This window comes from Curcuma longa, chromosome 2 (assembly GCF_044706935.1).
Source record: "Curcuma longa cultivar G26 ecotype Majalengka, Jawa Barat chromosome 2, ITB_CL_G26_1.1, whole genome shotgun sequence".
Lineage (NCBI taxonomy): Eukaryota > Viridiplantae > Streptophyta > Magnoliopsida > Zingiberales > Zingiberaceae > Curcuma > Curcuma longa.
This window is the reverse complement of record NC_133862.1, coordinates 6,865,988-6,893,311: the sequence shown is the minus strand read 5'-3', so window position 1 is coordinate 6,893,311 and position 27,324 is coordinate 6,865,988. Positions and strand designations below refer to the sequence as shown.

General features: G+C 38.5%; 5 protein-coding genes and 1 pseudogene across 6 annotated transcripts; 4 read left to right on the top strand and 2 right to left on the bottom strand.

Annotated features, from left to right (window-relative positions):
- Positions 1-358: 358 nt before the first annotated feature.
- Positions 359-3,392, bottom strand: LOC141815328 (glycosyltransferase BC10-like). Its single transcript, XM_074703270.1, has 2 exons — positions 2,275-3,392; positions 359-381 (listed from the first exon to the last, which is right to left on the bottom strand). The coding sequence occupies exon 1, from the start codon at positions 3,390-3,392 to the stop codon at positions 2,340-2,342; it is 1,053 nt and encodes a 350-aa protein (XP_074559371.1). The 3' UTR covers positions 359-381; positions 2,275-2,339.
- Positions 3,393-5,439: 2,047 nt separating this feature from the next.
- LOC141815310 (uncharacterized) lies at positions 5,440-9,010 on the top strand. Its single transcript, XM_074703247.1, has 4 exons — positions 5,440-5,626; positions 6,393-6,494; positions 6,910-7,070; positions 8,735-9,010. Exons 1-4 carry the CDS (start codon positions 5,536-5,538, stop codon positions 8,852-8,854), a joined length of 474 nt encoding a protein of 157 aa, XP_074559348.1. The 5' UTR covers positions 5,440-5,535; the 3' UTR covers positions 8,855-9,010.
- Positions 9,011-9,332: 322 nt separating this feature from the next.
- Positions 9,333-10,380, top strand: LOC141815301 (uncharacterized; annotated as a pseudogene).
- A 1,312-nt stretch (positions 10,381-11,692) lies between these two features.
- LOC141815290 (calcium-dependent protein kinase 10-like) lies at positions 11,693-15,462 on the top strand. Its single transcript, XM_074703227.1, has 7 exons — positions 11,693-12,799; positions 13,329-13,472; positions 13,612-13,764; positions 13,923-14,038; positions 14,514-14,681; positions 14,864-15,088; positions 15,162-15,462. The coding sequence occupies exons 1-7, from the start codon at positions 12,010-12,012 to the stop codon at positions 15,270-15,272; spliced, it is 1,707 nt and encodes a 568-aa protein (XP_074559328.1). The 5' UTR covers positions 11,693-12,009; the 3' UTR covers positions 15,273-15,462.
- A 581-nt stretch (positions 15,463-16,043) lies between these two features.
- On the top strand, positions 16,044-22,679 carry LOC141815278 (uncharacterized). 2 transcript variants are annotated; one of them, XM_074703215.1, is made up of 6 exons: positions 16,044-16,175; positions 17,513-17,776; positions 18,543-18,698; positions 19,235-19,545; positions 19,624-20,455; positions 21,902-22,679. In XM_074703215.1, exons 2-6 carry the CDS (start codon positions 17,575-17,577, stop codon positions 22,423-22,425), a joined length of 2,025 nt encoding a protein of 674 aa, XP_074559316.1. In that variant the 5' UTR covers positions 16,044-16,175; positions 17,513-17,574; the 3' UTR covers positions 22,426-22,679. The 2 variants fall into 2 exon arrangements, with proteins under 2 accessions (XP_074559316.1, XP_074559307.1); XM_074703206.1 differs by having other exon boundaries at positions 17,513-17,827.
- A 1,422-nt stretch (positions 22,680-24,101) lies between these two features.
- LOC141816806 (phosphatidylinositol/phosphatidylcholine transfer protein SFH12-like) lies at positions 24,102-26,717 on the bottom strand. Its single transcript, XM_074704540.1, has 11 exons — positions 26,675-26,717; positions 26,254-26,600; positions 25,920-26,186; positions 25,752-25,829; positions 25,556-25,657; positions 25,435-25,484; positions 25,252-25,345; positions 25,065-25,160; positions 24,719-24,986; positions 24,264-24,640; positions 24,102-24,197 (listed from the first exon to the last, which is right to left on the bottom strand). The coding sequence occupies exons 1-11, from the start codon at positions 26,715-26,717 to the stop codon at positions 24,102-24,104; spliced, it is 1,818 nt and encodes a 605-aa protein (XP_074560641.1).
- Positions 26,718-27,324: the final 607 nt, after the last annotated feature.

Genomic DNA, 27,324 nt, shown 5'->3' with positions numbered 1-27,324 from the left:
TCCTTCTAGATACAAAAGGGCTCATAGTCAATAGCAAAGGGTACGAGAACGATTGTGACCTATAATAAAACACAAATAAGAAAAAGACAGATAAATGATAAATATATAAATATGACAGAATTCTTATAATAAAATAGGCTTTACAAAGACTAAACAGCTTTAAAGAAATAAAAATTATAGAAAAAAGAAGAAATTATGCCTTTAACTTCCACAATTATCAAATTGGTAAACAACATCTTTAGATATATTCACAATCTTTTTTGAGATACTAATCTTAAATTGCTCACAAGGACTCATTGTTTTCTTCTTCTGAAGATCATAAAAAGAGCTGTGTACGTACATTGGAACCTTTGTTTCTTCTCCTTTTGCCATCCATTATTCCTGCAAAACAAGTAGAATTTGTTTGAGTCATGAAACAGAAAAACGATCAGTTTTCATCGATCCTTAGCTACTTACTTTCGGAAAAACAAAACACACATACAAAATTAAAGACTATATGTTAATGTTTGTAAGTTTCCCGTGACATGTTTTCGGAGAAGAGACAATGTTGATGCCTAGCTAATCAGTTTGGTTCATGGTTTCTAAGCTTTTTCTGTAAACCGTTCTGTGTCATCTAAGTTTGCCTTGATATTCTTAATTCATCCAAGTAAACAGGCAACTTTGGTTTTGATAATGCTATGTGATGCATGTGGTCTTCCTCCTGCAAGCAAGCGATATGTTTGCAATGCTATACTTATCATTGCATTGAAACACAACCATTACAAGAGTTGTAAAGAGTTCTACATCGTTTTTGCTTATATACCGTTGACATGAATAGAAGAATTAGATATACCGACACGAACAGCTATCCTTAGTGAATATATGCCAACTAAGAAGACATTTGATGTCAAGCCGATTGCTCAGTTCACACTAAGAAATATGGAAGTTAGTGGAGAATTCCTTAAAGCCAAACAAGTTTACCATCCTTGCATTTAGAAAAGGCAATTTGAACATGGATTGGTTTAAGAACATATATGCAATCAGAGATTTAACCATTTCTAGCAAAACACAATGTTTTTATGAAAAACATGAAGAGTTAAAAGAGGTGTAACTCCGACAAACTCATTGTGATCGAGCATACAATAGTATATTTTTCAAACTAGAATTTTTGAAACTATACATGGACAAATAATATGCAATCCTTGTGCCCAGAATGGAGCAAGCATCAAGATATGGCCCAAACAAAACAAAGGAAAAGATGATCTTAGAATTAGGACCGAGATTTCTTTATATTCATCCTTCTTCAACCTCAACATGATCCAACAAACCATCCTTCCAAATGGGGTCCAAAAGATAGAAGATTTCATAGGAACAACCACTACTAGTTCCATTGAAACAAGCTGAAGAATTGAAACTCTTAATTCTAAACAAGAATTGGTAAATAGCTGAATATTAGTGATGAAAGAACTACTAGCATTCAGAACAAATATATAAGCAAAGAAAATAAAATCATTTTTCAATCAAGAAATTGCCAAATGATATTTGAATATTGATTATGGTCAAACTAACATGCCTTAAATGCATTTGGAATAAAATATCTAGAAAGACATGGTTGACTCTTGCAGAAACTGCTACTGATACTAATATATGCAGTACTCCCCATCATTTTAGGAATTCTAACAAAGTCCCTAAAGCTGAAATGGTGTCAAGTAGACCTTCAAGGTCCAAGCAAATAACTACAAAGAATCAAAGATGTATTCATGGACAAACGAATTGCATGCTTGCATTTAGAATAAAGTATGGATTGAAGAAGAAACATAAGAAACATATGAGATAATCCATGGTTTCCCTAGTTTTGGGCATACTCGAAAGAAAGAAAGAATTAAAGAGGTAGAACTTCTGCAAAAATATCCGTTTGGTCATTCTGACTATACTATATTTTCAACTGCCAACTTGTTAATTAGATGATGTTGCTCCTGGACAAACTGCTATGTGACAACATCCTTGCACATAAAACAAAGTAGATAGGAAGTTATGTTCCAGATATGAACTGTTCGTTGTCCTAGACTTCAGTGAAAACAACTAAGAAGTTTTAGCAAAACACAACGAGCACAATCATGGAAGCTTCCTAGACAAGAGGAATCGTTATGAAATCAATTGAATTATTTTTTTTGTTGTATCGACAAGAATCTTCTTTCTCACCTCAACAAATTACAGGGACTCACACGGTCAAATCATGCATTTGTTTGTATGCAGTGAAAAAATTTGTCATTCAAGGGAAATGAGAAGGAATACCTCAAACGTTCAACTTGAAACAAAAGTCTTCCTCACCAACTCTTCGATCAAGAGCAGGGTGCCTACTAATCACGGAAGATCACTCCATCCGCAAGCTCGAGCAAGATGTCGAGGCAATCAGGTGAGAACTTCCGCGCAAAGAGGTGGGAGTAAGTTGAGTTGGACTTTCTTAGCTCCTTGATGAGAGTGGCGGAAACCTCCGGCGGCCGGTACGTGTGTGGGTGACCGCCTACGCTGTTGGTCCAGTTTACGCTAGTTAAGGTGTAGCGAGAGCAACCTGCGGGATCGAGCATGTCGAGGAGAGTGGGGAAGTAGTGTTCCTCCGGGTAGCAGGAATTCTTCCTCGACCTTAAGCACGGAAGCTTGAACTTTTTCCAGAGCCGGCGGTCCCGCACCGCAAGCATGGCGTGCTGCCTAGTGAGGACGAAGAACTGCGACCCGTAGCGGAAGCGGACGAACGGCACCTCGGGCATCATCACGTCGTCGCCGCGGGCAACGTACCGCTTCCACAGGCCAGGCTCGTCGGAGACAATCTGAATGTAGCTCCTCTTGCGGGGGTGATGGAGGTACCCGCCAAGGGTGCGGTAGGTGAATTTGAAGGAGTGGAGGGGAACGCAGCGCTCGGAGAGGAGGGCGAAGAAGGCGTTGGCAGGGTCGTCAATGAGGGCGGTGGCGAGGAGACGTCGCGCCGCTGAGATGAGCATCGGGGAAGCCCGCTGGGTCGACTTAGCCTTCATGAAGCGCCCCCGGAACGAAGGCGTCGGCGGGAGGATGAAGCGGGTGGCAGGGTCGGCGTGGACGTACACGTTGAACAGCCGCTCGTGCCCGCGGAAGAACCGCTCCCACAACGGTGCGAAAGCGAGGTCAGAATTGGTAAGAAACAAAAACGCGATCTTGGGCTCCGACGCCGGGCGGCGCAGAAACCGAGCTCCGCCGCTGCCGGCGAAATAGGGCACAGAAGCGCGGCGGAAGAGCGCGAGGTCGTCGGCCTCGTCCAAATCAGGAATGCTCGGCATCGTCTTCGGCGGCAACACCCATGGAGCCAAAACCAACACCAACGAAATCGACATCAACAGGAGCAAAGAGATCACGAACGGAGGCGAAGAAATCGTCGTCATTGTGCAATCCTGGTCCAGATTTTCCCTAGAAAACCTTCACCGCGTCGCCCCGCTAGGGTTCTTCACTGCATCCGAACGCAAATCATCGTCAAAATAGCTAATCGATCGGCTCCATGTCGCACGAAGCATCGGTTTCTCGCATCAAAATCAAATTTTGCAGGTAGAAACGGATCGAACTGCGAGGATTTGGAGGGAGAGTCGCGCGGAGGCAGCCTTTTTGTCCCTTTCTGCCTTCTCCTTTGAAATATATTATTTCTTAAATCGATCTAACCGTCTCCTTGCGGGAGTGAACTGGCGGCGACTTCCGCGTTACGGACCGTCGATCTTGTGATCGACGTCCATAAATGATCAACAAACTACGGATCATCGTATCTGGCAGTGAATCAGCGCAAGAAGGATTCGATACAAACGAGTTTATTAAATACATGTCTTAAAAGTCCAATAAAGTATTTCATATTCATATTTATGGCATTTTTCTATATTCTTTAAAAGAAATTATCTTATCATGAGAATTACACATATTATGATGATATTTAAATAATAAAGTTAAATCTCTTCAATAGTTTTTATTAATTAATATATGAGTAAATCTATTTTGATCATTTCCTTGTCGTCTATCATGAATATTTAATTTCATTATTTTATCATTACTTAAATTCTTACTAGTGAAATCTTGAAAAATAAAAAATAAATTAATTTTATTTTGATGACGTAATAAATCATTAGTTACTACTGTAGAAAAATTACCCCTTCAAATTTATTCATTTTTTATAACATTTTAGAAATAAAAATAGAGAAAAAATCATTAAAAGAATGTTTTATTAAAAAATCAAAAAATATTCATGTATATTTTTCTAATTAAAATAGTTTGAATTTCATTTTGGAACTATTTTATATAAAATAGTACCATCTAAAAGGCGATTTATTATTTTTTAGTAAATTTTTCTATTTGTTTTTTTCCTTTAAATTAACCTTAAAAATAAATATAAAGCTTTTCTTTATGACTCGAGCACATGAGCAAAAGATGAGAGTTACGGAGATGAGAATGTTAAGATGGATGTGTGGACATACGAAGATGGACAGAATAAGAAATGAGAGCATTAGAGAGAAAGTTGGAGTTGCATCTATTGAGGAAAAACTCCGTGAGACATGTTTAAGGTGGTACGGACATGTACTTAGATGACCGATAAATTCTCCAATTAGGCGGTATGAAACTATGACAAATACGCATATCAAACGAGGACGGTGTTGGTTAGCAACAATAAAACAAGATAAAATTTATTTAAACATAAATGATGATAATACGCATATCAAACGTGGGATAAGGCTTGGTTGTTGTTGTTGTTGTATAAAGTTTTTCTTTATTTTTTTCATTTATTTTCTTTTCTCTTTATTTAATTAGCATATTTAAAAATAAAAAAAAGGTGGAACGGCTACATTAACGCTCAGTTTACTTAAAGGAGACTTTAGATTAGCAATATTTGTTTACAATAAAACAAGATAAAATTTATTTAAATATAAATGATGATATAATAGGAGATATCGCGGTTGACATAGTTGAGCATGATGTCGTCCCGTCGGTGGTCCGGATGAAGGACGGGAAGTCCCTCAGCCGCATGTTCTTCATTCTCGGCACCCAATCGATCGGAGTATCCAAGAATCCGTTCGTGATGTCGCTTTCGTCTATGAACACACACAAAATTTGATTGCTAGTTAATTCTTGTGAAATTTAAGGAGACACAACAAGATTCGATTACGTTTGAGGGGCGTGAGGCCGCGGTCGATGAGGCATTGGTACTGGATGTATAAAAGCTTTTCTTTATATTTTTTTCATTTATTTTCTTTTCTCTTTATTTAATTAGCATATTTAAAAATAAAAAAAAAAGTGGAACGGCCACATTAAAAGCGCAGACAAGTACTTTAATCAGAAAAATATAAATGCAGCGTTATTTTAATATTTTAAAAATAAAACATTTCTTTCAATGATATAGATAAATATCTATAGTTTATTTATTTAAAAAAAAATTGGAAAAATAAATTACAAGTTTCGTGTCCTCGTTCTCGAGAGAGCGGAAAGAAACCTACCTTCCGTGGAGAAGAAGAAACGAGTTCGGCAAAGGGGGTGAAGCGGAGAAACTTATCGATGGCATCGATCTCGCGTCGCCAAGTGCTTTCGATTCTCTTGATCGTCAGTTCGGCTGCTTGTGCCGTCTCCATCGACGTCGAATACTGCAGTAACTCTTCTAATCTCTCTCCCTAGGTTCAGATTTGTTGCTAGGCAGGTTTTATGTGCTAGAAATGGGGTTTTGCTGGTGCTCCCTTGCCAGATTAGCGAGTTTTCAGTTCGATTGTACTTAGATTAAGTCGGTGATGGCCACAAGTCGGTTGACCAGATGCCTATGTGTTGATCTTGCACCGGAGAGTGCTTTCCCTTCTACTGTTCTTCTGCTTGGCTGCTTGCTTCGTATCCATCGGATGCTGCAAGCATCCCCTCGCCTTTCTTTTTCTCTGTTGGTCGATTCTGTGTTTTTTTATAATTTATTTACTTCTGAGGTTCTGGTTTGTTGCTGGGCTGGGTTTTTTGTGTTAAAATGTTTTTTTTTCTTTTTGGTACTACCTTGTTAGGTTAGCTAGTTTTGAATTCAGTTGTATGCAGATCTAGTTGGTGACGGTCACCAGTCTTTGATCAGATGCCTACTTTTGTGGTGAGCACCGTATTGAACTAGCGCATAGTAGATCTTGTTTTCAGTGCATATGCTATTAATTTCAGCTCGTCACTCATTTTGGTGTTAGTCTTTTCTATGCTTATTTAGTCAGTGACTGTAAAATCATATAATAGTCATTCTTTTAAGCTAAAATGGTGAATGCAATGAGATCATCATTATCGTCGGTGATGGTTACTTGATCACTTTTATTCAACCTTTTTCTTTGAAGCTTTGTTTGACATGGTCTTCAGAGTGTGTTGCTGACTTTGTATTCATACTGTGTGATTTTTTGCAGAAAAGAGTGCTAATTATCCTGTTAAGGTTAGTGGAGTTGACATTTCTCCATATCCCATTTCAAGGGGCAAGCAAACTACATTCAATATCTCAGCATCTACTGGTAGGAAAGCATGCTTGCAGTGTCACTCATTTTCATTGCTTTTATCCTTTCATGTATATGCCGATGCTGTTGATAATTGTAAGGTTAGTTTACTATTGTTTGTCATGGAATTGACACAGTCAAGCTGCATCTTGATTCTTGATCAAACCGTCATTAAAACTACACGCTGATAGTGCAATCCATTTATTCATAATGGGGATCGAACACACTCAAAATGCATCTTGAGAGAATTTTCATTTTAGAATTTGCCCCTATAATGTAAATCCATAATTGCTCTTTAGAATTGTCTTCTTTTTTCAACTGATTAAATAGACACAAAACCGTTTTTAAAATGAGCCACACTGATAGCTATCTTTTGCCAATCACATTTAACTTACAATTGGATATTTACTTTTTTTTTCTGTTTTCTATGCAGGGGATGAGATATCAGCAGGGAAGCTGATAATTGATGTCAATTATTTCTTTTTCCATGTTGACCACGAAGAGATAGATCTTTGCAACGAGACCTCATGCCCAGTTACCACTGGTGATTTTGTGCTATCTCATCATCAGACTCTACCATCAATAACTCCTCCGGTGAGATATTCTTGAATGTTCCTATTCTCATAATAGTTATGGTTAATTATCTGTTGTTTTTTGTCTGACTATTAAAGTTGTTTTGGTTGATTCTGTTACTTTTTCATGACTACTCTAAATTTATGGAGTTATTTTCAGTTTGGTACAAATGTTTCTTTTACTCAGTCATATCCATTTCTCTTTGTTATATCTGATCATTTTTATATTTCTCAAAAAAGTTTTTTTTTCAAAATAAAAGAAAGCAAGAATCAACTTTGACGACATTGACACTAGTAATATTTAAAATAAACCTTCTTGACATATGTTTTTTGCAGATGATGTTTGTCTTAATTGATGAAAGTGTGAATATGATAATTTTTAAGCATGATTTATATCAGAGAAACTTTATAAACCAAATGGTTGAGTAGACTTTATAAACCAAATTGATGAAAGTGTGATTTATGGCCTTCCATGGTCATCGTGTGCCACTTGGACTAAAAGGTGATTTTAGAATGTCTGACCAAACCATGCTCTATGAAATAGCATTGGGCAATTTTAGAATGTCTGACCAAACATGTATTTAAAATTAGTGAGATGAGAATGATAAGATAAATGGTGGAGATTACACTATAACTAGGTGTATTCTTCAATAGATAATAAAATGAGAAAAATAATATATTTGAAGCTGGATTAGTAATTAATTTTTATCCTAAAGATTTATATACTTTCCAAATCCATCTAAAGTGTTAATTGTTTTCAAAAACACATCACCTAATATGATTTATTGACTCAAGTGGATCTCATATTTTAGGGAGCATGTAGGGAAACATGTGATTTTGTGCAAGGAAAATCAATGAAATTTCGTCATCTGAAGGTGAAATACAATTTGTGCTAAAGAAGTTATCAATGTCTCAATAAGAGTGGGATAGTCTTGAAACATTTTAGAAAGTTAGTGTACCAAATTGGAACTAAGTTAAAGTTTTGGATAGTTTTGCTCAAAACATTTCAGATATGAATTAACCCTTCAAATCTTATTAATAATCCTATAACTACATAATGTTAAAACTGACCAGAGTTGGATATGAGAGACACAGGTAGACAGAAAGACAGACACAGAGAGAGAGAGAGAGAGAGAGAGAGAGAGAGACAAAATTAGAAGTTTGGTTTTGGAGATTTGAATATTATTAATGATACATGTAGCTGGGCTTAGCTATCAGACTGCACAGATTAATTGTTTGAGGCAAGTTCATTTGTCAATTAACTAGAATGATTTGGTAGCTGTAAATATTGAACCGAAGGCATTGTTTATAGGGCAGCAATATTGTCAAGAACCAGTAAGAGCTGATTGAATATAGTTAAAAGAAATTGTTCTACTAGTTGTGTTTGATGGATCTATTCACAGAATATATCGCTTGTGTTAATGTTGGCTGACAATCTAATGTAACTCTCAATCTTTTTCATCTAGCTTTGGGATCGACATTGAAGTGGTTTTTATATGAAATCAAGTTCATAGAACCTATTCTTTGCCTCAATCATTTGGAGGAACAAATCTTGTTAGGCTAATAGATGTAACTATTCTACCAATAGAATATATCAGTTTGTTGTCTTAATCTATTTTCTCACTAGGATCAACTTGATTATGTGCAATCTGTAGAGTTGGCATAAGCGTTGTTTATGTGTTTCAGGGATCATACACTCTGACGATGCACTTAAAGGGGGATGATGGGAAGCAACTTACATGCATCACATTCGGCTTCAGCATTGGATTCATAGGGGATGCTGGTGAGTTAATTAGTCAAAAATGAGAGCCCTAAGTGCCTCGTTCTGTATCCTGTAACCTAAAACTCCACCTTCTGGCGCACACGATAAAGAGCTTAAGACTTGTTTATGTTTAAATGTATGAAGACGTAGCAAGGCTTTGATTTAATCAATGTATGTTAGCTTCTAAAAGTGTTCTGACATGAATTATTACTACTTGGGTTTGGAACCTTCTCCAGCACTCTCAACCATGACCTCCTGGAGACTCAAGTCGTGGCACTTGAAGGTTTCAGACATTTTCAAACCCCGCCAAATGTGGCACGAAGGCCACTATCAAACCCCACACAGATCGTGGCCCACGGCTCGACATTCGACCGTTGCGCTACTCTCGTATGGAAAATTTAGCCGTTGCCCTCCTCTCTCTCTCTCTCTTCTCTCTCTCTTCCTCAGCCAGATCTCTGTTGAGAATCTAATCTCCATCTTCCAATCGAGTTCTCCTCCTCCTTCCCAGTCTGTAGCAGCGCCATGAAAGGCTTCAAAGGCAGGATCTTAAAGCAGCTCATGTCCATCTCTCAGGTGCCTTATCTCAAGCACCATGATCACGCTCCCTCTCCCTCCTCCTCCTGATACACGCCGCATCCTTGGCGAACTTCCCGTAGTAGACTCCGTCGACCTCAAGAGCGACCTCGGAGAGGACGACGAAGGAACCTACCTCGTCGGGAGCTCCCCCAGCAGCAGCGATAAAGAGAACTCTAGGCCGCCGCCGAGGTCGACGCCACCCAAAGGCGACGCCTTTTCCAGTTTCGAAGAGAAGAGGGATGCCGCTGAGAGATACCGACGGCCGGATCCTGATTCGGCGACGCTCTTCGACCCGGAGCTGCTTGCGGCGTTCCGAGAAGCGGTGTTGGAGCACATGAGAGGCTTTGAGGAGGCCAAGCGGAGGGCGAGGGCGAGGGCTGCTGCCCTAATTGAACGCGATGGAGAAGGGGATCCACCTCAATTAGGCGAGGAAGAGCCGCCTACCAAACTCCCCCGCACCGACGATTCCGCCACCGCTGCCGCCGCCCTAGATCCCTTGCTGGAATTCGAGTACATGTGCCCTCCCGGCGGTGAGGACTCCGCCATCCTATACACAACCACGCTGCGGGGGATCCGGAAGACCTTCGAGGACTGCAACGGCGTCCGATTCCTACTCCAAAGCCTCAAAATTCGATTCTCTGAGCGAGACGTGTCGATGCACCTGGCGTTCAGGAAGGAGCTGTGGGGGGTGCTGGAAGGTCGCACCATCCCTCCGCGGCTGTTCATCCGTGGGCGGTACATCGGCGGCGCCGACGAAGTTTTGGGCCTCCACGAGCAGGGGAGGCTGCTGCCGCTGCTGCAGGGAGTCCCTACCGATCTGTCGGCTGCCGACGGCGACTTCAAGACCTGCGAAGGCTGCGCGGGAGTGAATTTTGTGTTGTGCTGGGTGTGCAGCGGCAGCAGAAAAATTCATGGCGAAGAAGACGAATCGAGAGCAATGCAGTGCCAACGCTGCAACGAAAATGGTTTGGTTTTATGCCCCATTTGCTGCTAAATGATGAACTGTGATTCTTTTTTCTCCTCTCCTTCTGAATTCTTTCAAACATGTCAAAATTCTCTGTTTTGGATGTTCTTCTTCTATGTACTCTTTGTACAATCAATGCTCTTCTTCCTTTGAATTCCTAAAATTTCTCAGAATTTTGAAATGATTGTTCCTTTTTTCTCCTCTTATTCTGAATTCTTCCAGAATTGTTAAATTATACATTGTTCTGTTTCTAATGTATTCTTCTTCTTTTGAATTTCTGAGATTTGTCTGAGATTTGTTGTGGACTTGTAGTTGTTGCTCTTTGTACAATCAATGCCTATCATTATAACTAATGTAATGAGATAACTAATGTTTTGCCTATCATTATCAATATCTAGTTAGAAATTAGTGAAGCAAAGCATTTTCGGCCAGATGATAATCTAAATTAGTTCAAAATTAGACAAAAATCAGTCTAAATTCTGAATCGATAGGATGTGTTATAATAATTTTAAAATCGTAATTGCTACACATGTAGCAGTTATGATTTCAGAGCTGTTACAATACATATTTAATATATTTAAAAATATTTATGTTGTAATAATTACAATTTTATAATTGCTACAACATAAATTCAATCATATTCACCTATCATTCATGTTATATTAATTATAAAATCGTAGTTGCTAGCGAATTCAATTTACTTATTTAACATTCACATTATAATAGTTACAAAATCATAATTATTATAATACGTTCGATCAATTTAAAATTTAAACAAGAGATTTAGATGGAAAATAATAATGAAAAAAAACAAAAGGTTAAATATACACAATTATACAGTGACAAAGGACACCGTTTTGATTAAAAAGCAAAAGAGGACACCCATTTGATGAATTCAAAAAATAATGACACCTCCTTTTGATTTTTGACCACTTATCTTTTCATTATCTTCCAACAAAAGATAATGAATCAACTTACAAACTTATATCTTGTTTTTAATATATCTTTTCAACTATTACTCAAACAATCATTGTAATTAAATAATATATTTACAAACGTTCATTTAGAGCTGTTTACTTTTATTAATTTGAGAATCTATACATAAATTTCAATATTTCCTTGCCCAATTGAAATTCAAATATTCTCTTATAAATGCCCAATTGTAAATTTCAATATTTCCTTGCCCAATTGTAAATGCTAAATTTTACATGTACAAGGGTGTAAATGCAATTTTATATCGAATGGTATGCTTACAATTTCAGAGTTTCAAGGGACGGAACTATAAGACGCGCCTTTACCTTCTCCTTGCTTTCTCCGCTTCCTCGCACCATTCCTGCCAGCGTCTGTTCTTCCGCTAATCTCTCTCACGTCAACTCGATTTCGACTCTAGGGCGACTTCAATCGCTGCAAGATTCTTCCACGAATTTCTCGTGCCGATTGATCATGGAAGTGTTCTTCTCCATTCATGTGCTTAGTCTATCTTCTTCCTCCTCGCTTCCGCCCCCAATCCCTCGAAAAAGTGCAAGTTTTTCCAGCGTATGTAGACTTCGCTGACGGATTTAGGTATATAGTCGTTCTAAAGCTTCGGTCTTGTTTTCGTTTTTCGAGTTCCATGCTTCCTTTGGGGTTGTAGCTGCTGAATTGGCAGTACAAGAATCGATGGGAAACTCATGCGCCGGACCGAGAAATGTCTTCTTTCAATCGGTTTCCGCCGTCATCTGGCGCTCCGCCGACGCGGAAGGCGCCGTCGCCGGTAACGAAGTCTCTGCTGCTTCAGCTCCGATTTCCTCAGTCACTGAAGCTCCCGAGCCCGTTACGATTCACGGCGTTGGAGCCAAGTCCCCCGGTGCCATCCAAGTCGTCGGGAATCCGTTGGCGGCCGAAGCCCCTTCCAAGAAGCCCTCCCGAGTAAAGCGAGTCAGCTCTGCCGGCCTCCAGGTAGACTCGGTATTGCGGCAAAAGACGGAGAATTTGAAGGATATTTATAACTTAGGGAAGAAGCTCGGTGAGGGTCAGTTCGGCACCACCTATCTCTGTACCGAGAAGGAAACCGGCAAGCACTACGCTTGCAAATCCATCTTGAAGAGGAAGTTGATCACCGAGGATGACATCGAGGATGTGAGGAGGGAGATCCAGATAATGCACCATGTAAATGGCCTCCCCAATGTCATCTCCATCAAGGGGGCTTATGAAGATGCTGTGGCTGTTTATGTGGTGATGGAGTTGTGTGCAGGCAGTGAGCTATTCGATAGAATAATCCAAAAAGGATACTATACCGAGCGAAAGGCTGCTGAGCTTGCAAGGGTAATTGTGGGGGTTGTGGAAGCTTGCCACTCCATGGGTGTCATGCACAGGGATCTCAAGCCTGAAAATTTTCTTTTCGTGAACCAAATGGAGGACTCTCCCCTCAAGACCATTGACTTTGGATTGTCGGTATTCTTTCGACCTGGTATACTTCTTAATTTCATTGTTTTTGTTAACATTGAGTTGATATTTGCATAAACAAGGTTCAAAATGCAGAACTAACACGCATACTTGGTTCCCGGGTTGTTACTTCAGTCAATGCCATCTTTGTATTTAGATAAAAAATATATTCTCACAATTAGTCCATGCAGTTCAACTTTGGAGCTTTGTGAATTATCAGTTGGTCAATGTTGCATTCATCAACTAAACATAACACATTGAATTTCAATGCACAAATTTCTGCTTTGGTTTTGTTTTATTTTCCTGAAATTTATGGCTTCAGATGAATTTTCCTTTTCGCAAAGATGGAAATGAATTATCATGTTTTGGTTAATCTCACCTTCCTATCGTTCATTGAATATGATATTAATATTGTCATGTGTTTATTATGCAAAAACAAAACAAAACAAAACAAAAAACAATTAAGAGGCATTATCTTTTGGCTAATTCTTCACTTATACATGCCAATGACTTATCTTTATTTTGTTTGCTACCTTTGGCATACTTTTCTTCAGGTGAAATATTCACCGATGTAGTCGGTAGCCCATATTATGTTGCACCGGAAGTCCTGAATAAGAGCTATGGTGCTGAATCAGATGTTTGGAGTGCTGGAATAATAATCTACATTCTTTTGACTGGGGTACCTCCCTTTTGGGCAGGTCAGTAACTTGCCTTCGACTAATTATTCTTTTCACTATAAAATGGTTGCAAATCCATTTAGCATGGAGAAAGAATAGGTGTCTGAACTATTAATTCATTGTACTATATAACATATTTCTATTTGTGCATTATCTCCAGAATCCGAACAGGATATTTTTAAAGAGGTTCTGCATGGTAAACTCAACCTGACTTCAGATCCATGGCCAAGTATATCGGAAAGTGCAAAAGATCTTTTAAGAAAAATTCTCGTGAGAGACCCGAAGAAAAGGTTGACTGCCCATGAAGTTCTGTGTTAGTTTCCTCAATCCAGCCTCATCTTCTAGATTGTTTAGATAGACACTATATATTTCTCCAATTTTTAGAGAAGAACGTGAAGGACTTCCTAAGAACATGAACGAATATTGTATCCACACTGTTAATTTGATATCGGATATCATGTCTCTTTGCAGGCCATCCTTGGGTACAAACTGATGGTGTGGCTCCTGATAAACCTCTGGATTCTGCTGTTCTCTCCCGCCTGAAAAAGTTCTCGGCAATGAACAAGTTCAAAAGGATGGCGCTTAGGGTACATTTGCTGATGCCCCTTGGTTTAAAATAATCATTTTGAGTGTGGCCAAACTACAAACTATGGTATTTATCAAAAGAATTTAGTCATACATACATGTGATCCAGGGCATAAGTAATAATTCATCGTCTCAGTGAGGTCTATCACACATATCTTTGCGTTGCGGTAGAGAACAAGGTTAACCTGTTTTTAAATTTACGGCCAAGGTATCTTTTAAATCATGTTTTGCTGAAAATGGTTGTTTTACAATCTGCATTTACCATTCGACTAATTTAGTTGATAATTGGTCATAAATCAATCAAGAGTACTCATAAAGGAAAAAAAACTAATGCTCTCAAACCAGGAAAAAAATATGACTGTCTAACAAATGTACGCATTGTGGTGTCGTATTGTTGCTTGTGCCAATTATATAACATTAATTTTTAGCTCAGGTTTGAGGCTTTTGTTGATGTCACTGACGCTCCTTCTTGCTTAGGTTATTGCTGCTAGCCTATCCGAGGATGAAATTGCTGGCCTGAAGGAGATGTTTAAGATGATAGACACAGATAATAGTGGGCAAATAACTTTTGAAGAACTCAAAGCTGGTTTAGAAAGAGTTGGCGCTGATCTCAAGGACTCAGAAATTTACGAGCTTATGAGATCAGTAAGTGTTTTTTCTTCTTCTGATAAATAGTTTATGGATTATAAAACATCAACCTAAGCAGCAGCATCTGATTATTCCATGCTATTTCAGAGATTACTCACTAAAACATTTTGTGAATTTAACTTTTCATGAACAAAGAAGTCATCTTCACTTATTCCTCTTTCTGGAAATGTGAATTGAAGGCAGACGTAGATAACAGTGGTACCATAGATTATGATGAGTTTATTGCTGCCACACTACACCTTAACAAGATCGAGAAAGAGGATCACATATTCGCTGCCTTCCAATATTTCGACAAAGACGGGAGTGGTTACATAACCCCAGACGAATTGCAGCAAGCTTGCGAAGAGTTTGGCATAGGAGATGTTCAGCTAGAAGAAATGATCAGAGAAGTAGATCAAGATAATGTATTGAAACATGCTCTCATCTTTCTTTGTCAATTATGATGAACTGTCTGTTTCATCGAATTTTTCTGTGCAGGATGGGCGCATTGACTACAACGAATTCGTTGAAATGATGCGAGCGGGAAACACAGTTTTTGACAAAAGAGCATCACAAAATAGTTTCACTTTTAGTTTTGGAAGGCTGTGAGAAGTTTGTCTTCTGTTTCACCTTGCATTTCTTTTCTGTTTCATTAGAATGACATATTCTCTTTTTCTGATGTCTTTCAAACTGATCAGGAGGCCACTGTGTTTATTACAAGAAACACAAATTAGGGCAAAACAAGTTTCATTCATTGTATCCATGAGCTATGCAATGGTGTTGTGAAGTTTGCAATTCATTCTTGGACTTGCAATACAATAATAGTTTGATGGATCTATTCATAAAATATTCATCTGCATTTGACGACTAGTTGTGAGTAACCGTTAATCTTTTTCATTCGGGCTTGGCTAGGGATAAAGCTGGTTATCCCAACTATTTGTAGTTGGCTATGTTTGATCAATTGTGAATTATAGGGACAAGATCTATAGTAGATTCGATCGATTCGGATTGGTCTAGTTTTTCTGTAAAAAGTGGAATTTATCACTTTAGTGGTTTCACACGATCGGTCTCATGATTATTTATGAGAAAGTAAATCGAGAAATTGTAGTTGATCGCGACACATAGGGAGATTGGTCCAGCTCAAGTCAAGTACTTGCTGTCAATTTGAATACATAAAGACTTTATGCGGTCAGTGTTGAGCGTTAGGGCCTATTAGCGTAATTTTCCAATATATATATATATATATATATAATATAATATAATATAATTTCCTCATCCTCTTTGTAATCAACGGCTGAGATGACATCTTGACGCAACTCGGTGAAACCTATAAAGGCCTTCTCTCCCCATTTCCCCAACGGCGCATCGCCAGGTGAGGCAGCGACTGCCTTTGGCCGCCACGACCGCTCGAGCAAGGGGGAGCGCATCGTTTGCTGCCGGAGTTGGCCCCTTTCATATCCTTCGGAGGTATCTACCACCTAGACGGCGGCGAGATGGAGCCGAGATGACCTGGTACCGCTCCTATCCTGATTTATCAGCTTGATTTCTCGGCCCGAGGGCTATCGGCGGTGCCCTGATGGGCTTGAATTAGGGTTTATGATTCCTGTGTGTTTGGGTATTCGGATTTAACAGTTTTCCCCTTCGATCTGTTTGTAGTGTTCGGTCGCTCCATATCCGTGATCATGTGATTTGTTGCCGATCCTTTGTTTGCGCGTGTTAAACTGAGGGTTTTGCAGATCTTCAGGTGTTTTTGGAATAGTTTGTGGTTAATAATTGTGTATGGCTGTCTATTTGTTTGTTGAAAATTTACTGTTTTGGCTTGGGATATTTGGAATGAAGGAAAAAGACATTACTCACGGTATTTTAGGATCGTAGTGAATAAATCTATCATGTTCTCTTTGGCGCCTCTGGCAGTCTTCTCAGTGCTTAGGCCAGAATAAAGAATAAGGTTGCTCAGGCCAGGTCAAAGAATGAGGTTGAGATTGATGTTTGCATTTGTGTCAACCCTTAACTGTCCATAAAAGTCCCCGGATGGTGAAGTCCTATTATGCCTCTGATGCTATTTTACTTATATTGCATGCATTTTTTAATAATGAAGATTCACAAGTATCTAACGCTTGCTGAAAAATTCTTTGATGTGGAATGGCTATTGCTACAGATTTTCAGTTGTGTTATGGTCAATTCATGGTAAGATTGATTTAATCATGGAGAAATCAACAGTGATCTCTGTGACACTAAATATATTGTTATCCCATGCTGGTTCCAGGAGTAACTCAAGGAAGCTTGCTGCACCTTTGAGGTATCCAGCTTAACATTGCAGAGAGGAATCATGTAAATAGAGTAGCATTTTACATTGCTCGCTATTCAAGTTTAGGACTTAGGATGAGACACCCTAGTTTATTCCCATATTGGCAGCATTGGGCTAGCAATGGGGATTCATAAGCTCAGGCATTCACACTACTATTAACCTTCGCTCTAGTATTTTAAGCCATTCATTGACCCTCACCAATCAGCAAATGGGATAAATTTGGCCTCCTTAGCTCAAGCTGCTCAATGCTTATTATGTGGACCTTCAATATAGGTTACTTCAATATCCACTATTGCTAAATATATTGTAACACATATTTGGTATTTCTCGTTTGTTGCTCAGATATTGAATTCTGTCTTCTGTAAGATTTTTTTTTAGTATAATTGTTCTTTAAGATATAATAAATTGATTTTATGCACATGGTTAACAAATTTGGTTGCTCATACATCTTACATGGAAATGTGTGCTTGTAGGCATTACTTTTTCTTATCGCTTGTATTTATACTGTTTCACTAATGTGCAAAAGTATTGCTTATGGCAGATTTTCAGTTTCAGGATGTAGTTCGAACTTCAAAAACTGTACTTCTCCATACACATGTCAAGATGCTTCTTGGTCTCAAAAGTCAAGTTAATGATAAAAGACAAAACTTTGGAGAAACAAGTATGCCAGTCTCATTGTTGTCCAAGCATGAAGGCAAAGCATCTAACAGGGAGTTTGATAGGAAGCTGAGCAACGGTCCTGACAATAAGCGACCACGTCTAGATCAACCAGAAAGCTACATAACAAATACTCAAGTTGATGATGGTAGCATTATCTTCCAAAAAAAATTAGATTTGAAAAGATGCTCAGTTGCTGGTAATGATAGACTTCTACTATCTAAGTTGTATAATGTGTATTGTAAAAAAGAAAGAAACATAGATCTCTTTGTTGAAAGTCTTTGCATTTGACTATGTTTCAGTTTATCACTTATCACTTATATGTCTCTGTTGTCTCTTGAGTTCCCTACTGGGGATCATATGAAGATTTTTCTTGCTTTTTAATGAGTCCAAATTATAGTTTGATGATGAGTTATAACATTCAGTTACTAGTCTCCTCTTCACTAGCCTATTATATTGTAAGACTAGTGAGATATCTGTGGATATTCATCCAGTATCTTGGTGCATATTGTGCTTCTGCCACTTTCCTTTTCGAATGGTTTGGTGCCTGAACCAAAAAATTATCTTCTATACAACTGCCTGTTTCAATTGGATCATCATCTTATTGAAAGCCAAAACTATTGTTCATCCTGTTGATTTTACATTTAAGTGGATGTCTCTGGATAACTACTACGAAGCGGTAACAATAACTACCAGACGCATATGTTTTTTTTCCTTTTAAATATATAAATTGTATTGATGTACTATCTCTCTAACTAGATTTCCTTGAGCATGACCAGTCTTTTTTTTGGATTATTAAACTCCTTGCTTAATATAGTTCACCTTCTGGATGGCTACAAATCAAACATTTGCCACAATAAACTTTGCCTACTGTTTTTGTATTATTTTATCCATAAACTTGTTTAATTGTTCAGATAAAGCATGGTTGATCAAGACAAAGCGTAGTCTTGATGGTAAAAGAAATGATAGGAAAAACTTCAGATCGGGCATGAAAATCAGATATGATACTTTTTCATCAAAGATGGGGTTTCCTGGCATTGATTCTACTTTTGCAGGAAATAACCTGTTAGGTATGCAATGAAAATGATCTTTTTTCCTCATTCATACTTCTTCCACTGTTATATTCTCAGTATATGTTGTGGTAGTATATTTTTATCCTGACTTAGTTCTGTTGGAAAAGTGGCCCAATTTCTCTGAGTATTTCTCTTCTTAATTATACTTGAAATTTCAAAAAATGAAATTTGCCAAGCATCACACAAGCTTAATAGGTGTATGATAGGCTAATATGCATGTGTTGGATCATATATCAACCTTTTAAAGTCGCCTGTCTTACCAAAGGGAACTTGAAGCAACATTAACAATAAAGGTCACTCTATTATCACATATGGGTAAATATGAAAAGTTAGAAATAAGGAAATTTGAATTGCATTATTGAACAAAAGAACTACTTGAATATTTATTTACTAATTGTTTGGCAGTTACCTCAGAAAATTATGATTTTTCTGACAAGAAACATCACAGACCTCAATCTTCTGCTTTGAATACCTTTCAGTAATGTGGAGTTCTCATGTATCAAGTGAAACTTATGAAATCACCTTGTATTCAGGAGCATATGGACTAAAGTCTGATCTATCTGACATCACAAGGCATATTGAGGAGGTGGGCATTAATGAACTTCTTGATGGTAGTTACAGATATTCTAATGTCAATGCTGAAAAAGGAAAGAAACTCCCAGTTGTCTGTGAAAGTATGTTGACTTCTCTGAGAAAGGCGATCTCTCTTCTTCCCCATGATGGTCTAACAGATTGCAATAGCAACAGAAAAGGAGCTATATGCCTCAGTAGACCTGATTCTTCATCACCCATGCAGGATTGTTGCCGCCCCAATAAATATGTTGATGAATCAACCGCTACTAAGGTCAGCTTAATGCTCAAATTGTCTTTCAATTTTTTAAGTTATCTCAATAATTGAATTAATTTTCTTTGCCCTATTTAGGATCCTAATGCAGGTGATGCTGATCTATATCAGCCAAAGAAAATTCTTGAACATTTTGTCATTCCTTCAGTATTGGATCTTAATACCCTTCTAGAAGATTTAAGTTTGTCTTCATCCATTTCGAAGTCCATTAAACCCCCCAAAAATCTCCATGCAGCTAGCTTGCCTCCTTTTTCATGGTCTACTTTTCATAGTTCAGCTTGCAAATCTACTGCTGATTCCAGTAAACAAGTTTCATTTAAACATGCATATCAGGGTAAATGGGTTAGAATTGATTGCAATTCTCTTCTCACTGGGGACAACCAACATTGCTTTTTAGACTTGGAAATGTTAACAGTTGATAGCAATGAAGACCCATTACAAAGGAGTAGTTCTCTTCAAGATAATCATCTAGACTCATCTCCTAAGTTTCTACGTGGTCAGCCATCAAACATGGAGTTCCAAACATCAAATTGTGTTGAAGGGAATGTTCCAGATGATACAAGGTTAGAAAAAGGATCTAACTCATCTGTGTTAGCTCGCAAACAATTTAAGTTGGTTGAAGACCACACCAACTGTTCAAGCACCAGCCTGGAATGTGACAACAAAGCTAGTTGCCTGGTCAGAACTTCTGAATCTGAAGCTAGTTTGAAGTTTCAAGGAAAGGATCTAGACTTACCAGATCATGTAAGATCCACATCTAAGTTATGCAGTACTGGAGTTGTCTCGAAAGATCTCCACACACTAAATGGGCATGTCTGCTCTGCTTCTTCGTGTTCCTTCAGTTGTAAAGATGATGGAGAGTGCAGTCCAAGTTTACGCAATTTATCTGCTTCAAATATGTCACGACATGGTAATATGTCAATTGTTTTTTAATGCATAGTTGCTTCTAATTTGATTCTCTATTATGTATTTTACCATTCATATTTGGAGCATTTTGTTAGTCTTTGACTGGTAGTAAATGTCCTCTAGCTATTCGGGTATCAAGAAGGTAGCTTATCTTGTTTCTGTTTGTTATTTTGATGGCCAAATCCACCATCAGCCACTAAATCCCACTGGAGTTAGTGAATTTATATGGGCTGCAAATTAAATTTGACATTATTCAAACTAGGGGTGGGCACATACTAAAGCTGGGGTTTAAGAAAAATCTGTATACCCTAACCTGAAATTTCAGGTCACGTTTCTGGTTTCCGTAGTTTCTGACTTTTCAGGGTTTTCAGTTTTTTTAAAACATTTTTTTTTAGTTTTTTGCTTGCAAAATTATGTAAAACTTTAGTTATTTTATAGTATGGATTAAATACAATCAATACATAGATCAATTTATTGTCTTTTGAGCTTCTTTGCCACTCCCGAACCTATTATTGTCTTGGGAAAGCGGCTTGATAGTTTGACTCCTATCATCAAATCTCATAGGACGGTCACAATCAAATATCGGAAATCTTTCTTCTAGTAGCTGTGACAAAGACCTGCTAGAACGAGTCCAGCCTTCTTTTTATTTAATGCTTGCTCTTGCTATTCTGTAAAATTGCAAATTTATGTTACTCTAGCCAGACACCTGAACCCAGTTCCTATTCTCAAAATGTTAATTTGGTTTATTTGTGAATGATTTCAGATATTTTTAATACAAAAATTCATTATGATTTCCTTTGCAAGCCCAAAGAAATTGGCCAATCTTAGTTTGTGGACTTCCAGGGGATGTACTTGAAAAAAAAATTCAAGTCCAAAGTACGAATGAAGTCTGATTATAAGATAATGATTCAATGTACCTTTAGTGCCGATATTGATTGTGTCAATGCTTAAATTCTCAGGTTAGTGATTAATCATATTCTGCACCCTTTTCCCCCCCATAAGGACGAATTCATAATGAGTAGGTAAAATTGAACTACTAATTAATATTTGAATTTGGAGAATTTTCAGTATCTAAAAGAAAATTTTGATGTATCCACTATGTGGATAGCCAAACTGCATGTATGCCTGAACCTACTGTGAATTGTAGTTGTATAACATTAAATGCATGACTTCAATTTATATGACAACCTCAATGTTGTGTCGCCACAAATATATACCACTATTTCTCATTCTGTTTCTATTTTCTTTCCAAGTAAAGGCTATTCCTGGAGTTGTTTTGCACTCTACCACCTTATTATGTGCCCAACAAATTGCATGCAGTCCTATAAAGTATCTTGGTGTATATCAATAATGCTATAAAATCAAGAAAGTCAATACCATTTACAAGCAATATACTTCTTCCACAGTGAAAAGATCTAACCATTAAATGATTTTTTTGTCAATGCAACAGATTATCCGCCTCGTGAACTGCATGCTGCTGACATACTACTTGAGATGACAAGGCACTGGCGTGCCCTCAAATTCCAAACTGAAGATTTTGGAAAGATAAGGTGGCCAAAATCTTCTCCGCAGAAGGCCATGAAGAATCATAAGTCGATATCCCCAATGGGGAGGTCAGAATTCTTTAGAACAAGGAACCATGATGCTGTTCAAACTGTGGATCGTCCGTATTGGGAACATAAGCAAGTCGAGAAGAAAAATGACATGAAAAATTCTGGTAGAGCAATTGTAAAAAATTCAGCTCAGTTGGAAGGCGAAGGTGGAGTTTCTCCTCACAAGTCGGAAAAGGATCTGCAGGTTGGTGCTAGGTCATTGCACAATATTACTGTCAGATCAACGAGTTTGATTCCAACTATGACACGAGTTGGAAATGGTTATGAAAGTCATCAGAAGCTCAGGAAAACAACACTATCGTCATTGACAGTTGGGACTTACATCAAAGATTGGAGTCGGGGAAAAAACAAGCAAGAATAATTCATCTGCTTGCTATATTTTAATCGGAGCACCAGTGCAATCTTCCATTACTGTGGAAGAGGACAGGAAGGGCTGCAGCTTGGAGGCAAGGCTGAGAAATTGTAGATTGCATGGTCGCCTCCATTCTCCAGTCGGGTTGTTTAATTGGAGACTCGTGTAATTAGATGCTTTACGATCGAGATTCTGGTTACATTACTGGGTTGTTTCATGTGTATTATTCTATCCTTAATTCTTTGCAGAGTAAATTTCTATCAGACACCCTTCAAATTGAAATGTTGTTCTGCTCCAGACACAGGCTGCATCAAGATGTCATCACCAGATTTGCTCTCATAATCCCAAAGTCTTTGTTGCATCGACAAGATTCCACCGAAGAGGTAAGAATAACCACGGTTTATTTTCTACTCATACAACTTGAAGACGAAATCTAAAGCACAAAAGAGACATCAGGTGATACTGGTAATTTCTTGTAAGGATAAAACAAATTTTATTAGTTGTAGCTTCAATGATGAGCATGCCATCTCTTTATAAGCATATTGGCTTATGGTAGGTAGCATAACTGTTACATTGGCAGAATAATAGTAGTCTGGTGCCTCCATACAAAAGCAAATATGAAGTTGCAAGCTTTTCCAGTGTTTTTCATGCTTTATATGTTATTGCTCAAAGCGTTTGTTGTGCAGGTGATATAAGATGAATATAGCTGCGTCGATGAGGTATAACCCATGCTCATCAGTTAATATGATATTTGGACAGGTTGAGTCTGGTTTGGTTATCAAACACATGCATATATACACATACGACAATTCATCATTTGCTTTGTGCCCCTTCCTTTGAAGTCTCAGGAACTCTAGGTACTTGAAATTAACTCAGAAGAGATAATTTATTATTTTTTCTTTTTGTTCTGATACCACTTTTCGCGAGGCACTGGTTCAAGGTTTACACCCTTGTGTCATACTCGTTCGTCAATGATAGCTTAAACGCACAAGTTTAAACATAGTCCACCTCCTTGCATAGCACTAGGTTGAATTCTGCAAGTTTGATTGCTTACAATAAAGTTACAAGAAGTTAAAGACTACACTCAATTATGAGACCAGTTGTACCATAATCTCACAAAATTTGCTTCGGAGAAGCCAAGTACTCAGCAAATAAAGACTATCCTTGCGAATGGATGAGATCGTTATTAGTAGCAAGGGTGAGAAATAATTAGCCACTGTGTTTGGCATTACATTGGTAATGTTCATCACTGTTTTTTCCCCCTTCATCTACAAGAAAATATATATTAAGTTAGATAGATACATGTTTTTAGTTCTCAGTATTATTTGTTAAGGCAGCTTGATTCTTGCATTCAGTCTGTGTCACTCTAGAGAACACAAAGTTGAGGACTTCCTCTGATGGGTAGAGACTACCAGCCGAAAGAAATCTGCAATTGTAAACGGGAAAAATGCATTAAGTAAACAAAATAAAATCTAATATTGTGTAGATCCTTGTAAAGATATAAATCCCTCACAAATACCAGGAATTAGACATTAATTAACTTAAACAAGAAGAATAGAGAAAACAGAAAAGGTTCAGGGAACTTTTTTTTCTCAATTTTTTGTTATCACTGCTAGTGGTTATTCAGTTTATTAGTTTTTGTTTTAATGGTTTCCATTCGATTTAAAGGACTTTAAAGCATACTACTAATAAAGAAAACTTGCCAACTTGTTTTTTTTCTTCTTTTTCTTCTCGAGATATGCAGCGAACTCCTCCTGCTTTGCCAGAGCCTCCTCAAGAGCCTGCAAAAACAAATGAAGTAAGTAAACATTTGATGTTTATTTCTGGAAAAATCTGTGCGATGTTACCTTCCTTGCTTCTTGGAGCTCAGACTCGAGCTCCTCCACGCGCTTTGCCGCGGCATTCAGCATCTCTTCCTTGTCTTCTGCCATTTCCGGGGGTTTAGTGCCGAGGACATTCACCTTCTCCTCGAGCTCACCGATGCGCGTCAGCAGGCATGCAAATTCAGCAACAGAAACCGTCGGCGTGGGCGGTGGCCGCGCCATTTGGCTCGTCAGCTGCAAGTCGCAACCTTCCTTGACATCTGCATTCGTAAACTTCCTCGACATCGACCGCCCCACGCGCACCATGGTCACGACGCCCATGACAAACGCCACGACTCCGCCGAAGATGTGGCTGTTGCTGGCGCCGTTCATGTTGATGCCGGAAAGAGTGTAGGAGGAATCTGCAAGGGAAGGGAATTAAAGTCTCGTTGGCTATGAACGAGAATTAAAGGATTGATCGATTCTATCGATCGACCTACCTTTGGAGAGGGCGAGCTTCTCGTGCTGCTTCATATCGCCGTCGTTCCAACCGCCCGCATCCACTACCTTCTCCACGATCGGGAACAACTCATCGTACTGGTAAGGCGTCGGAAATTTCTCTAGTGCATTCTGAACGACCAAGTTCTTCTGCAAAGTAACCTCACCGTCCATACCCCCCATTTCTTCATGAACAGGTGAGAGTTCAGGGTGTTTGATATGGCTCCTGGGGATCTTCGCACTCGTATCGTCATGGAAAGACTCTTGTCTCTTCATGTTGTAGAAGTCGATCGGTCAGTAATTTAGCAAAACTATACAAAGTTTCGAGAGAAGTGAAGACTCGACCACCTTTTGGTACACAATTTCGTCCTCAGAGATCATCTTCTCCTCGGCCGCACTCGCGAGTTGTTGCCTTCCGCAACACCCAATGCCATTTTGAACCATCTGTACGTATAGCTATATATGCTTGATATATATATATATATATATAAATCGAACAAACAGAATCGATATCGAGTTAGAGAATGAAGATAACCTTGGCAATTTCAGGGTCCTTCCATGGGCCTTTGTCTGATCGAAGACAACCTCCTTCGCAGTTACAAGTGCCACCGAGGAACTCTGGCAACTCACTTAAAGAGTCGTAAAAGAATCAAGTCAATTTTCATATTATTATCAATTCACTTGTTACTCTAACCTCGAGCTAGCTAGACGAACATACCTAGCATCGATGATCTCGAGTAACTTGCTCTGGAACTTGTTTCCGAGAACCTAAAGGACACAAAAAAAACATCTCATTAGAACTTAACTTTCTTAGATAATTTTGCATAATCGAATTTTACATGGATTTTGGCAGTGGTCTTTGGATCAAGGAAGCTCTTCACAGTGTTCCAAAGGAGTCTAAATCCCTGGCCTGCATTCACAATGAACATGCGGCACAAGGTCTGGAGAAAGAAAGAATTCATTTAACATTGCTGCTTAATATTTTATCGTATCGAATACTAATGTAGATAGCATATATAGTAGTAGATATCATACCTCAGGGTAGTTGTCACCATCAATTTTTTGAATACGACCGATGAGGTCCCTCGCGACTTTGTTGAATTGTCTGCAACCCTATGCATCAATCGATCAAGCACACACATTCATCAAGAAGAATGTGTGTTTAGTGAGTTGAGTCGAGTCGAGTTTAGTTGAGTTGCATACCACTCCTTGAACATCCATGATGGTTGTGCTTTGATTTATGTGTCTTTTTGCGGCAATTGAGCAAGCAGGGAACTTGACAGCGAAAGTCCTCTCGAATTCCCTCACATGGTACTTGACGTATCGATCCATGGTCGTGACTTGCATCATCTTGTTAGCGTCGACTAAGCCTAGCCTTTCAATGTAGACAGGCCTGCCCTCCTTGTCGACACTGTGGTGACCTTGCGGGTAGTATTCCAAGACTTGATCAAGTTCCTCGAATTCGAAGTCCTACAAGTAGATTCATGGGTGCAAACACATGAAATACACATAGTGACTAAGAATGTTAATGTTGTACCTCCATAATTGTGTCGGCTCCAAATTCCTTCCTCCATTGAAGCATATCTGCCCACATTTGCTTAGTCTTATCAATCTCGAATTTCCTCGCCTTGAGAAACCTGAGCATCATGTGGTAGTCATCGTGCCGAGCAGGCAATAGCTCTTCTAGGATAAGAGTTTGGCGAAACGCATCGACCGCTTGCATTTCTTCAGCATCGCGAACATCTTCGATGGCCACGGACATGACCTTGCTACTTCTCCTCCCTCTTTTGTTGATAGAGTTCCTAAACTTTGAGGAGGCACTAATTGCCTTTTTCTTGAAAGATCCCATCCTATTTTTCCTCTCCTCCTCCGAATTATCGACATCTAGAGTTCAAAATAAATACCAAAATTCTACAAATAAATATCAATTCAACGAAATTTTTTTAGTTTACACATACCATTTTTGTGAATATGCTCAGTCCCTGACATGGCTTCAGCCATTTTCCCACCTGAATATCGATATCTAAAGAGTAAAACCTCTATAGAAAACTAAAACATGAAACAATTCTAAGTGAATATATATGCACAATTCTAAGTAGAGGAAAGAAAGGAAGATTAACCCGGAGAAATCCAAGATGAACAAGAGCTTTCGATTGCGATAATGTTTGGTACGAGAGGAGAGGAAGACGAGGAAGAAGATTTACCTCAAAAGAGAGCAAATTGATGGTTATTTAGCGAGAGGAGAAAGGGGTGGGATATCGTGTATCCAACCAAGCTATTGCTAGTAAAAATGGTGTGAAATAGAGAAACATGGAAGAATAGATAGAGAAAGCAATGGAATTAGAAGAGTATTTTTAATTTGTTGTAGCCGAAATGTAAGGGACACCATTGCCATTGGCTTCGAATTGTATATGATTAGTTCCATGACAAGTGAGGAGAGTTCTTTAAATAGACAGATGATTATTTAATGGCCCATAAAGAATGCAAAATTATATTTTGAAAGTAAAATAATTTGTAATATTTTATACTTGAGGGGTCAAAATTAAACTTTGATTTTTGAGTCAACGAGGGTCAACATTTATTGAGATGACCATCTTAACCATTTCTT